The 12498-nt window shown below is 40.6% G+C and overlaps 2 protein-coding genes across 2 annotated transcripts in view; one reads left to right on the top strand and one right to left on the bottom strand.

The window, feature by feature from the left end:
• Positions 1–165: 165 nt before the first annotated feature.
• stmn1b (stathmin 1b) lies at positions 166–2487 on the bottom strand. The gene is made up of 5 exons (XM_031852465.1): positions 2429–2487; positions 1323–1368; positions 972–1150; positions 674–865; positions 166–580 (listed from the first exon to the last, which is right to left on the bottom strand). The coding sequence occupies exons 2-5, from the start codon at positions 1336–1338 to the stop codon at positions 524–526; spliced, it is 444 nt and encodes a 147-aa protein (XP_031708325.1). The 5' UTR covers positions 1339–1368; positions 2429–2487; the 3' UTR covers positions 166–523.
• Positions 2488–9714: 7227 nt separating this feature from the next.
• The window catches only part of serinc2l (serine incorporator 2, like), a 5888-nt gene continuing 3104 nt past the window's right edge, over positions 9715–12498 (top strand). The window contains exons 1-7 of the mRNA XM_031852463.1: positions 9715–9829; positions 10410–10571; positions 10736–10923; positions 11029–11108; positions 11242–11379; positions 11541–11710; positions 11795–11885. Coding sequence (XP_031708323.1) covers positions 9791–9829; positions 10410–10571; positions 10736–10923; positions 11029–11108; positions 11242–11379; positions 11541–11710; positions 11795–11885 — 868 coding nt within the window. The 5' untranslated portion in view covers positions 9715–9790. The remainder of the gene's footprint in view (positions 9830–10409; positions 10572–10735; positions 10924–11028; positions 11109–11241; positions 11380–11540; positions 11711–11794; positions 11886–12498) is intronic.

The raw sequence follows: 12498 nt of genomic DNA, 5'->3' as shown, positions 1-12498 counted from the left end.
TGTTCAAAAAAAACACAAAAGGAAGTGTTTCCCCCTCTCTCCATCCCCCCCCCCCCCCCCCCCCCCCTTAATTTAAGTTTTGTCAATTTTCATCACAAATTAGGGAAATATAATCCTTCACCTTCAACCCTCATGAGGCACAAACACACAAAGAGACAAATAAAATAATTTGGGAATATAGTTTAATGGTTGAACCTGTGTATCATACAGTAATATTAACATGCAACATCATCAACCATACAAAACATGTTCATTTCAACAGCATGAATTAAAGGAAGAATTTGTTACAAAGTAATGCCTCTTTGTAAAAAAATATAGTTTGTACCACAATAACTAATCAGCTGCCAATAACAAATCTACAAGTGAAGTAAAATCTGACTATATCCACACCCGATCTAACATTGTGTAACCAACTTTATTCAACAGCAGAACTAACACAACAAACATGACGATAGAAGTGTCAGTTTAAAAAATAAAGCTTATTTTTGGAGATGTAAAGACTGTTTTCCAGATCCTAAACAAATTAACTGTCTTCTTTCATTGCCTCCTTGTTCTTCCTCACTTCGTCCAGCTTCTTGTCCTGTTGGTGTTTATAAGCAGAAGCATCACAACGCTGTAGTTTAATATTTCAGCACTAAACACGACAAAGGTTGACGCGCCATTAGGAGCTTACCTTCTCCTTGAATTTCTCATTGAGGGCTGCCATCCTTGCAGTGCGGTTCTCTTTGTTTGCCTCCATCTTTTGATTGAGTTTCTCTTGTGCCATCTTGCTGAAGTTGTAGTCTTCTTCTATGGCCTTCTGGATGACCTCCTTCTCGTGCTCTCGTTGCTCCGCCAGGTGTTTCAGCACCTCAGCCTCGTGGCTCTGACAAAAAGAGAACTTTTTCAGTAAGAACCTGAATCCTAAACCAACGTGCAAAGCTTCACAGCTCAGTAAGGGGTATTCATAGTGGTACTTATTTAAAAAATACCTTGCGTCTCTCTTCTGCGGTTTCCAATTTCCTCTTAATCTCATCCAGTGAAGTTGGCTTTTTCTTCAGGGGGGACAATGGGAACGGGGATTTGCACTTGGCATCTGGGGTTGTGGGACTCAGGATGACCTCAAACGCGTGACCAGAAGCACGCTTGTTCAGCTCCTTCACTTGGATGTCTGCAGATGTGTGATGAGCTCAATGTCACAACATAGCAATGCTTTATTTCACATTCATATTTTCAATTAATAAGCCATTTTTACTTGAGTAATGACAAGTAACAACTATTTCAGCACTTCACTAGATATAGATGCTTCCGTTGAGATTACATAACTAGTTGTTTACACCTACCTCCACAGCCTTCCATGTCAGCAGAAATGTCGCCTCTTTGATATCACTAGAAGAAAACATGAAACAAAGAGATTATTATTTAGCGAGAGATGTCTAAACTGGATAACCTTTCATTTCCCTTTGGTCAACTGTCCACATATTAAAGTACTTATGCAGCGTGCACATGTCCTCTCAGCAGGAGCAGCACAGCAGCAATGGTGCTGGAGCTGACAGCTTACGTTTTGATAGATAATCGACCATGCATGCGAGCGCCATCTAAGTTTCCCTCCCTCTTTTGCTTCTGGAATCAAACCGCCGATTGTTTGCATAACCTCATTTCTCCATGTATGCACATGTTGTTTAATTTACTGCATAGCTGCACATTGTGCATTATAATGTTGCATTATGTGTCAGGTTACCAGTTAAAACATGACATGACTTGTCAGGCAGAACAAGTTCTCCACCTCACTGGGGCCTTCAGAACTAAAAGTACAATATAAGCACGTGATGGTCTCTCCAGCATGGTAAGACCATGATGTCGGTTAGCTAATCACGAGTCGGGTAAACGGTGTTGATTATTGGGGCCCACTGCTCGAGAGTGTTGTTTCAAAAATGGCGGAGGTGGGGCAATACAAATGCTGCACGAGACCTCATTCAACACACACACACTTGAAATACGCAGACACAAACAAGTCACTTTGGAAAGGTAATTAAATGTGATAATAGTGATGAAGAGCAAAGAAAAAATAAATGCCTGACTACACCACTACATTTAACTAAACTTAACGTTATTACATGATTACATCGTGTTATTGTCCATTAAAAAACACTACATACAGCCAGCCAAAGTGAGTGTAAATGAATGAATCGTCTTATAGTGTTTGGTGAGATGTTGGAATAATTCAACGTTGTGCCTAGGACCCAGCGTGAATGCATTTTAAAAGCTTTTTGAATTTCGACGTGCACAGCAATACAGTCCACTAATTAGCGTTACTACAATTGACTTCAGCTGAACAAACTTAAGCAATGCTGCAAAAGGTGACCACATTGACCTTTAACTCCAGCAAGACGTCGTCTGAATGGTCTGAAAGCCTGGCTAATTATTAGCATAACCGCATTGTTCTCACCGTCAAGTGCCTCAGCGTGAACAGCAGCTTCTTCTTCTTCTCCTTCTTCTCTGTTCACAACCGCCAACATCTGCACCTTCTTCGCGCAAAAACCCTCCTAACCCTAACCGTCACGAGAGCTGTTTGCATTCATTGGTCCACATCCACCAATCACAGAGGGGGTTGTAACTTTAGCGCGAGGAGCAACAGGCCAAAATAACAGACACACAAAGCTGGGACAACCTCGTGGCGTTGAGAGCAAAACAAGCCTGCGTTTACCCAAAGTTATGCAACATTAATTAAATCATCCACGTTAGCCACATAAGTAGATATGCAATTCAGTACATGTTACATTGAAAGGAACCTGGCAGGTATTATGACATACAGATTATTTAGTATTAAAAACTACATGCAACTTAAAAAGGAGTATGTTGTTCATGAAAATACACATGTTTAGACTTTATGCAGTCTTGCTTGTATTTCTTCACACCACTAACACACCCACAATTATAGTTAAATAATGCCCAAATTCAGAACATGAATGTCTCAAAGTGTATCTATTGACTTTTGTCAGAAGATACTGTAATGTATTTATTGTCATCACGTTCATCAATACCTGCTCTTTGCAGAGGATGCATGCATGCTATCATCATGCTGTAACAAGACATATGATTGATCATCCATGATAATTAAAAAATAGAAAAGGAAACTCAAGGTATTACCAAATCCACATTAACAAAAAGTGTTAGAGACATGATGTTTACATGACTAAATATTGTCATATATCATTGTAGATATCTAGCCTATCAAAGCTTTGTGAGCTGGGGCTTCCTTGGATGAAAAATACATACTTGTTATTCCAGCCTGTGTGGTTCTCCTCATTCACAAGAAGCTTACTGACGCCCAAGGCAGCTGTGTAGGGTTCAGACCCTGCTTCAGGGAACAGGAAGACTAGCGCGGTACTCCCCGTTGTCCGGCTCCTCTTATGCGCATAGGTCCTCTGGGATGGGAATCTTTAAAACATCATCCAACCCTACGTTAAAGTGAAGACGCCTTCAGGACATCACCAGTGACAGCAGACCACCCCTCCGCACTGTGGACAACTATCAACTGGCTGACAACCTGAATGTGTTTTACTGCAGGGTTAAAAAGCCCAAATTCAGATCCCTAACCCGGTCCGACTCAGACATCACACAACCAGGTTGAATGGCTGGCCCTGCCCCATTCAACATACTGAACAACACTGTGTCTACTGTGGAATCCTTCAGGTTTATGGGATCCACCATCGCCCAGGACCCACACTGGGCGCCAAACACCATCAGGGAAAATGCCCATCAGAGGATGTACTTCCTGCTCAGGAAGGTTCCAAAAGATTAATCTACAATAAATCTTTTTTCCTCAGAATAATCTTGTTTAAAAGGAAAACTACGAGAATGTCCTTGGAGTTGAAAGAGAAAAAAAAGTGATGATGAAAGTAAAGTTTTAATCCTGGTAGCTTCGTTGCACAAAGGCAGACATTACCAACTGCTGCCAGCCAAGTGAGCCCGCCAGTGTCAGAACAAAGAGGTGATTATATGAGACTCGCAAGGGTGAGTGGCTTACCCGCCCAATGGATGATAGAGGTTGGTTGCACAGGGTCTTACTTTTCGGTGTGAAGAATACCTCACCACATACATGCAAGAAAACTAAAATAATTGAGATTCCTGGGGAAACTAAGTCCCTGAAGGCAGCTCATATAGCTGTATGTTTAACGGGAGAAAACCTGTGCATAAAGGTTGACTCATCTCTTTTAATTAGCAATGTCTTTTACACATGTAAACAGCAGTATGTTCGTAAGGATCCCTTATATAATGACACTGAGGTTTCTGTGTTCCTCATCAGTGGACATGCAATAAGATGATGCTTTTTATTTTTTTATTTTTTTCATCGTACAGCTGACAAAGGAGGATTTTAATTAATCAGCATCTACATGCTTAATTAGAAATAATGAATGTTTTAATTGCAGCCAGTCTTAAGGCACTTACGGCACTCTTCAACTTCAAAGCCCACAAATGAGTGTCATCACTAGTCCTTAAAGCGTCCCTTAATTCTCTGGAAATGTGTTTTCTCGTTATCCTCAAGGAATCTTGGGGTTTGACTGTAATTAGCAATATACTCCAGTCATATTAAAAATGAATCCCAGAGTTCTAGAGTTAGTATCAGGAGCTACAGCCATCATCGACTTATGCTCATGTCACTTGTCCTCCATGTTTTATTGTCCATCTCTGATTTCAGTGCAGATACTATGTCAACACCTTGCAAGGACCTGAATACACAAACCTTCCCCCGGTACAGGCATTAATCATCGATTTCAAATTTCATATTCATTGACAGACCTTCTTCAAATATTAATCTCAGTCCTGCAAACAGCCCACCTGTTGCCATTCATCTCAAACCAATAGATAGTTAAGAATGGCACAGATGGGTTGACATTGCGCCGGATCTTACTTTAATTTAATTGCTTTCTAGCCAACGACCAGTTCCTTCTGTGGAATCATCATCCCATCTAGTGGTGAGAATAAGACATGAACAGTTTTCTAGTGCTTAGTGATTAGATTTGACTGCTGTTGTTGATGTTGTACAAGGCATTTTGGGACAGGTTACATTAAATCAAAGAGAGACTGTGTTCCAAAATGTCCCTTGAATCTACTTTCTTTCCAGCTCAGGTTGTTCAGTATTGCTTGTATCTAAAAACCTTCCCCTGCAGGAATATGTAAAGAAAAGGTAAGAGGTGTTAATGCTCTAAACTTGTGTGTAAGGCCTGTCTATCAGGGACATCCAGAGGACTGTCTCTTAAACTGTAACATTATTATTGAAAGTTGATTAGTCTGTTGAATTGTGAAATATAGGAGCTCACTAAATTGAATACTGTATCTGTGGTGTCTCAGTGTCTTTCCATGTAGTTTCAGTTCATCAGGTGTTTTAATGCTTGTTAGAAATGATCAAGTCTGTAGAAGTCACAAAGTGAAAACAAGGATGTTTGATATCTTTGTGATAGAACATCTTAGAATATCTGAGGTGTGAACTCCTTGAAGCTGTGATTCTCTTCTGAATGTAAATATGTTTAATGGAGGTTTGGTGCTGTATGATATATTCATACTGGACATTTTCTCTGTGGTTTTCTCCAGGCCCTGGTGGACTCCACAGACTTCCAGATCCACCAGGAGCAGGTGCTTCTTCCTCCTCCTCATCCTCCACGTTCAGCCACCAACTCATGCTCTCCTCTAGTATGTTGAATAAAGTCCATCAATCTCTGCCGTCATCTGATCAGATCATTTGAGTCCATTATTCCAACAATTAGCATCAAACTGATTCCTTCATATTTGAGATCTCAGTGACAGGCACCTTTCTCATTTTTATTATTTGTTTTGCAGTTTGCCAGCAGCTTTGTGCTGTCATTAATTTAAATGAGGAATGCTAAAAGTACATTTAAACTTCTAGATGACCAACTTTTATTCTTTAACATAGATAAAGATCACAGGTTGTTCAGTCTGGTAAATGTAACTTTTTAGATAACATACAAATAGTTAACTGTGTCATAATAGTCTGCCAAAGCTGAAGAATTAAAGCTGCCTTTATGTTTAAATTTACATTTCGAGAAGTTGTAAGCACACTTCCCAGCATGCATTGTGTGTGGGTTAAAAGCTTTGCTATTTAATCATTTGCATATTCAGAACGCACACAGACGCAACACATCGCATCATCCTGATGTTCTAGAACTCATGTCACACAAGTTCTGCTGCTGCTTGTCAGTTTGTCATTTTATTAACAAGTGGACAGATAAGACAGATTGATCTAACGAAATCAACCTCTCGACGAATCGAACCAACTCGACTGATCGACTCGACAAATCCTTCGTGATGCCGGTAAGTCGCTGTTTGTTTCTCCCTCATGTAGAAAACGTTTGTGAGAACTTGAAGATACGATATACAATACGAAGATGTGTTCATGAACAGAAAGCATGTGCTGCTGCTTCTTTTTAAATATTTCTCATATTGAAAGTTAGATAGACAATGTAATCTTTTGGAAAACTGTTAAAGATGTGATGAAACAACCAAAGTGTAGGTGAACTCTGACTTCTACTGCCGTCTCATTGTGTGTGTGATGTGGTTCTCTCATAATCCATATGTGCATGTCCTAAACAGATGAATAAAGGCCACCTCCTCCCCAGCAACTATACTCTGCTGAAATTAATAGGATGGGGAAGCTTCGGAGAAGTGCTCAAATGTGTCAAAGAGGACACTAACGAGACTGTTGCTGTAAAGATCCCTAATTTCGGCAGGAACCGCCACGATGAAGTAATTACTCATCCGCATGTTTATATTGCTTTTATCTAAATATCAAAAATTGTTCTCCTGAGTTTAAAGCTTGTGTCAACAACTACTCGTCACACTTGTGTTCCCCAGTTGACTGTCCTGAAAGAGTTAAAGTGTAAGAACCTGGACCAGTGGAACATCGTCAGGTTCATTGACTCCTTCCCGCTGAGGGACAATACAACTGCTCTCGCCTTCGAGTTGCTGGAAATGACTCTGTGGGACTACCAGAAAGACGTCAAAACCCTGAATTTACATGACGTCAGCAGTGTAGTCCAACAGGTATGTATACAGTACCATCAGACACAACACTAAAGTCAAAAAGGTGTGAGTCCACCCTTTAAATGTCATTGCTGATCTTGCAGTTGGCCACAGCCTTTTTTGTCCTGAGGACCATTGGAGTGATCCATGCAGACGTAAAGTTAGACAACATCATGCTGGTGGACAGTAAAGCGCAGCCACTCAGGGTGAAGCTCATCGACTTCGGACTGGCTGTTCCGTCCTGTAGGATGAATCAGGGCAAACGTCACCAAACAAGAATGTTCAGGTGAGTTACAGAGAGACTCCAATCACATTCTTCTATGTTCGTAGGAGATGTCTACCACCCGCTCAAATACGAGTGTTCCTCATTCTGTGTTGGACATTTGTTACATTTTCAGGGCTCCAGAAATTATTTTGGGACTTCCATTTACAGAGGCCATCGACATGTGGTCTCTCGGTGTTGTGATGGCACACATGGTGCTCGGTGAAATGCTCTTCCCGGGCTGCAGTGAATACGATGTGGTATGTCATTAGTTGCGTTTACATCCACCTGTTTTTATGCGCATTATCAATTTGCGTTTAAAGAAACCTGAGTGGAAACGTGGAAATTTGGAAATGAAAAAGCTGATGTGTCAATAAAAGCAAAATGCGGCAAAGTGCAATGGAATGGATTGCATGAAGCAGCATTCGACCTGTTGTCTGATTTGGCGGCATCTCTGGGGCAGATGTCATGTAATCTCTAATGTGAAAGATGCAATACATCATTCCAAATTATTATTTTGACTGTGGGAGATGAATCCTGTTCTTATCTTGGTGTGATGCTGTGTTTTGTCTACAGATGCGGTGCATAGTGGAACTCCTGGGTGTCCCTCCAGACTATCTTCTGAGTGCTGGGATGCATTCCAAAACCTATTTTGTAAAAAAGTCTTCCGGTCACTGGAGACTGAAGGTACGACAAGATCAAAAGTTGTGTCTTCCTCAATATTCTCTTCTCTGGTTGAAATACCTTCTTTTTGACATCTCAGGAGCACCACATAACCTCTCATTTCTGCGACTGCAGAGCCTACCAATTCTGCAACCTGGACGATTTGGAAACGGTAGGTGTTTAGATGGATTGTTCTGTCGCTGCTACAGATGAGCTTTTAATTGATTCTGAATCAGAAAGTAAAAAACTCTGCTGGATTTGCCCTTTTGTTTCCCGCATTAGTTGCCCCTGACTTACCTGACTGAGGTGGAAGCTGATGAAAAGATGGAGTGCATTGACCTGCTGAAGGCAATGCTTCGAATGGATCCCGACGACAGGATCACCCCTGGTCAAGTCCTCACCCATCCATTCATCACAACAGAACCCCGCCAACATAGCGCTGGATAAGTGTCTGTGTTTGCAAGTGGGCTGAAATATTTTACTACTTTATATACAGTTAACTGGAGAATATTTTGGCGCATCCAATCACTGTTTGCTTTCATTCTCTTACCCAGCAACGCATAGTACTATTAGTGAGGGTTCCCACTTCTCCTGGAAAACCTGAAATAACAGTTGACCAATTTTCCAGTCATGGAAAGCACATGGGAAATAAGAGAAAAGGTCAATTGTCCTGGAAAATTTGTTCAAAATTCTTCTATTTTCCTTCAGCTGAGAATAAACTTCTTGGCTATCAGAGCTCCCCAAAAAAGGTACCATCTGAAAAGACTTATTTATTTTCATGAACATAGTAATGTACATGAGGTAGTTTATCGACAAGAGTAAAACAATCATTAGGAAAGATAATTGTGATGTAGTGGAATGAATAGAAGTAGTAGTGTGGAAAGTATTATTAGTAGTAGTGACAATAGTAATAGTTGTAACCTTAGTAGTCTTGATAATAGTAATACTGATGGTAGTCGTATTAAAAGTAATGGCAGTGTTGCAGAATTAATATTATTAATAGCAGTAGTGGTGGTTCTTGTGATGTCTCAGCAATGCCTCCAAACACAAATGTCTAATGTAATGGTGCTTGAATGCTTCCACCTAGAGTTGTATATCCAAATCAACCGTACACATATTTTAAATGCATAAAACTACTTTGTGTCTGTAATCCACATAATATTTGGAGCAATTAATTAAGTATTTCAAAGTTAATTTTATGTTACACAATCCACTCATGTTAATTAAATTAAGTTGCATGGTCACGTTGTGCTTTATGAATACCCTTGAAATAGTACTCCTGCTTGCTAGTAAATGAATCGAGAGTCTGGCACTGGCATATCTCTTGTTCCAGATAAGATATTAAAGGGTCTAATAATAACACCATCACTGTTAGCTCCTTGCTGTGCTGGTGCACTACCAACAGCAGGGGCTTTGAAGAGGCTTCTGTCCTGATCCCTCTCTATGTCCATGTAGTTTTAAAAAGACCTCAGCTCCTGGGATGCTGAACAGATTGTTGGTTTCAAAGTTGGTTCCCAACATTTACTGTCCTGTTGTCCACTGTGCTCTGCAGACACAACTATAGACGTTTTCTTTTGGATTGGGGGAAATAAACAGTGCCGCAACATATACAACAGCGTTTAACACATTAACCAAGATGTGTTATCATTCCTAAAAATGCAGCATCATCTCATTTTTATCCTACTCACTCTACGACAGCTAGGTGTTTTACATTGAAGAGGTTTTAATCGTGAATACCTTTATTTTGAAAAGCATTCGAATAACTTCCGACTGTTTGTGTACACTGACCACTGTGAGCGACAGGCTACACTACACTAACATTCATTTCAGCAGTTTAATGTCAAGATGGGGGCTTGTCTGGCATTGTGCTCTTTAGCCAGCTGTGTAAGTATATAATAGTTGTATTAACGTTATTTAAGATACTAGGAGTGCTTTGACGTCAGCTCACTGTCGTCGTTTTACCGTTAGGTGAGCTAACGCTAAACTTAACGTTAGGTTAACGTTAATAGCTAAACTTACATTCACGGTAACTAAAGAATCAACGTTACTTGAAGCGCTACGTGACAGTCGGAGATAAACGCGTTTACGACAAGTTAAATTATTGACTTCACGTCAAATGCCAGCCGTACTAGACGCATTAAACATATAGGGAAGTTGGCTTATCAAGATAGTTAATCAGCATTGCAAATAATGACAGAGGGAGTGTCTGAAGAGGCCCTTTGCACTAACGTCAGAAACATTTAAGCTAGGTGAGGTAGCTGTTAGTGCTAAGGAATCCGATATGTGGGTGATGCTCATCCACTTGAATCCAGTGTCCACTATCAGTATTCACTTCCTCGTTAAATAATTTATCAGCCCAGTATTTCTAATGAAAAAATATATATTTTTCTGCCAAAGCAATTGCCCAAAATTGTGTGTGACTGTGTCTGTGATCTCCTTTTGCTGTCCTCTCCATCCTTCACAGGCCTCCTGTCTGTGTGGCTCAGCACCATGCCTCCTGTGTGGCTGCTGTCCCTCCTCCAATAACTCCACCATCACACGGCTGGTGTTCTCCTTCTTCCTGCTGCTGGGTACCTTGGTGTCTGTCATCATGATCCTTCCTGGAATGGAGACACAGCTCCGTAAAGTGAGATCACCGTTCCTCTTAATCCGGTTGCAAAACAGTGTTCAGGGTTGTATCGCATTAATTAGCTTGATGCTGTTACTGCAGTTGGAAGCATTTGTATATATTCTCTCTGGTAATGCTTTGTAGATAAGCTTAATTCCACATTGTTGTCTGCTGTTTTGTAGATCCCAGGATTTTGCCAGGGAGGAAGTGCTGTACCTGGTTTTGAAAACCAGGTTAACTGTGATGTCATTGTGGGCTACAAGTCTGTGTACCGCATGTGCTTCGCCATGACCTGCTTCTTCTTTCTGTTCTCCGCCATCATGATTCGTGTCCGTAGCAGCAAAGACCCACGTGCAGCCATTCAAAATGGGTGAAGTGCCTTATTGAGCTTATATGGAAGACGTGTGTTGAGCGATGTGCTACTTCTGTCCGTCTGCTGTACTGATGGTGGATTTGTAACTTGTTTACTTTCCAGGTTCTGGTTCTTTAAATTTCTCATCTTGATTGGGATTACAGTGGGAGCTTTTTTCATCCCCGACGGAACATTTCATACTGGTACTAACATACTCTGTTCAATTTCTATAAACAGTTAAACTAGACTAAACCAGACACTGACTTTGTGAATTATAAGTAAGAAATCTCTAGTTTCAGAAAACTATTTTAGCTGTGCTTCCTTTTCCCTTCACAGTGTGGTTTTACTTCGGAGTAGTGGGATCCTTCGTCTTCATTCTAATCCAACTTATTCTTCTCATCGATTTCGCCCACTCCTGGAACAAGGTGTGGGTTGCGAATGCTGAAGATGGTGGCAACAAAGGCTGGTTTGCAGGTACACCATTCACTTAAAAGAGGCATTTATTGCCAATGTTATTCTACATATTTGCCAAATGATTAATTATACAATCAACGTAATATTTGAGTACCAGTAGCACATTATTATATCTGTGGTTTTGGGCCATCGGTGATGATGTGTATCCATGTCATTTCCAGGCCTGCTGTCATTCACCGTCCTCTACTATGCACTGGCTTTCACTGCTGTGGTGCTTTTCTACGTTTACTACACACAGCCTGATGACTGCACAGAGCACAAGGTCTTCATCAGCCTCAACCTCATCTTCTGTGTCATCATTTCCATCGTCTCCATTCTGCCCAAGATACAGGTACGGTGTGGACCAGTCTAAGACTGTACTGATGCAGAAATACTTGGAAACACATTAAGTGTACGTCTGTCCTGTTTGTTACAGGAAGCCCAGCCACACTCCGGTTTGCTCCAGGCGTCGCTCATCTCCCTCTACACCATGTATGTCACTTGGTCTGCAATGACCAACAATCCAAGTGAGTCTGCTGTTGACTGTGTCCACAGTTGCAGCTCTTTTCTGTAGATTTTTGGTTGTTCAGTTGTAATTATTCTCACTGTTTTCTGTCAATATATGTATTTGCTGATTATCTGCTGCATCATTTTAATCATGTGGGTAGGTTTTTACATGGCAAGCTATAGGAACAAAGAGCTGCTTTTTGCTAATAGTTAGCACACCTTCCTTGTCTCATGCCGTGCGATCTACCTTTCCTAAGTGAACGGGCACGCTTGTGGTGACTGTAGAGTTAGTTTTATCTACAGGTAGGCATCTGAGAACCATTTACACAAAACATTGGAAATGCATAGTGTGCAGAAAAACATGTACACTTTGTTATTAATATTCATACATTTCCAAATGCATCTCTTATCACCTTCTAATCTATTTGCAGCATCTACAGTGTCAGAATTAAAGTCATTTACATATTAATTAAAACATTTTATTGTCATTATGGTCAATTTAGGATGAATACAGGAAAGCGTAAACAGGTTTAATATCTAATGATGTATTTAATGATGTAAACTATTAAAGTTTATTAAAATGTCTTGTGTGTGTGTGTGTGTGTGTGTGTGTGTGTGTGTGTGTGTGTGTGT

The sequence above is a fragment of the Anarrhichthys ocellatus genome, unplaced genomic scaffold (assembly GCF_004355925.1).
Source record: "Anarrhichthys ocellatus isolate YVR2014 unplaced genomic scaffold, GSC_Weel_1.0 scaffold13, whole genome shotgun sequence".
Classification (NCBI taxonomy): Eukaryota; Metazoa; Chordata; class Actinopteri; order Perciformes; family Anarhichadidae; genus Anarrhichthys; species Anarrhichthys ocellatus.
This window is presented reverse-complemented; position numbering and strand designations above follow the sequence as displayed.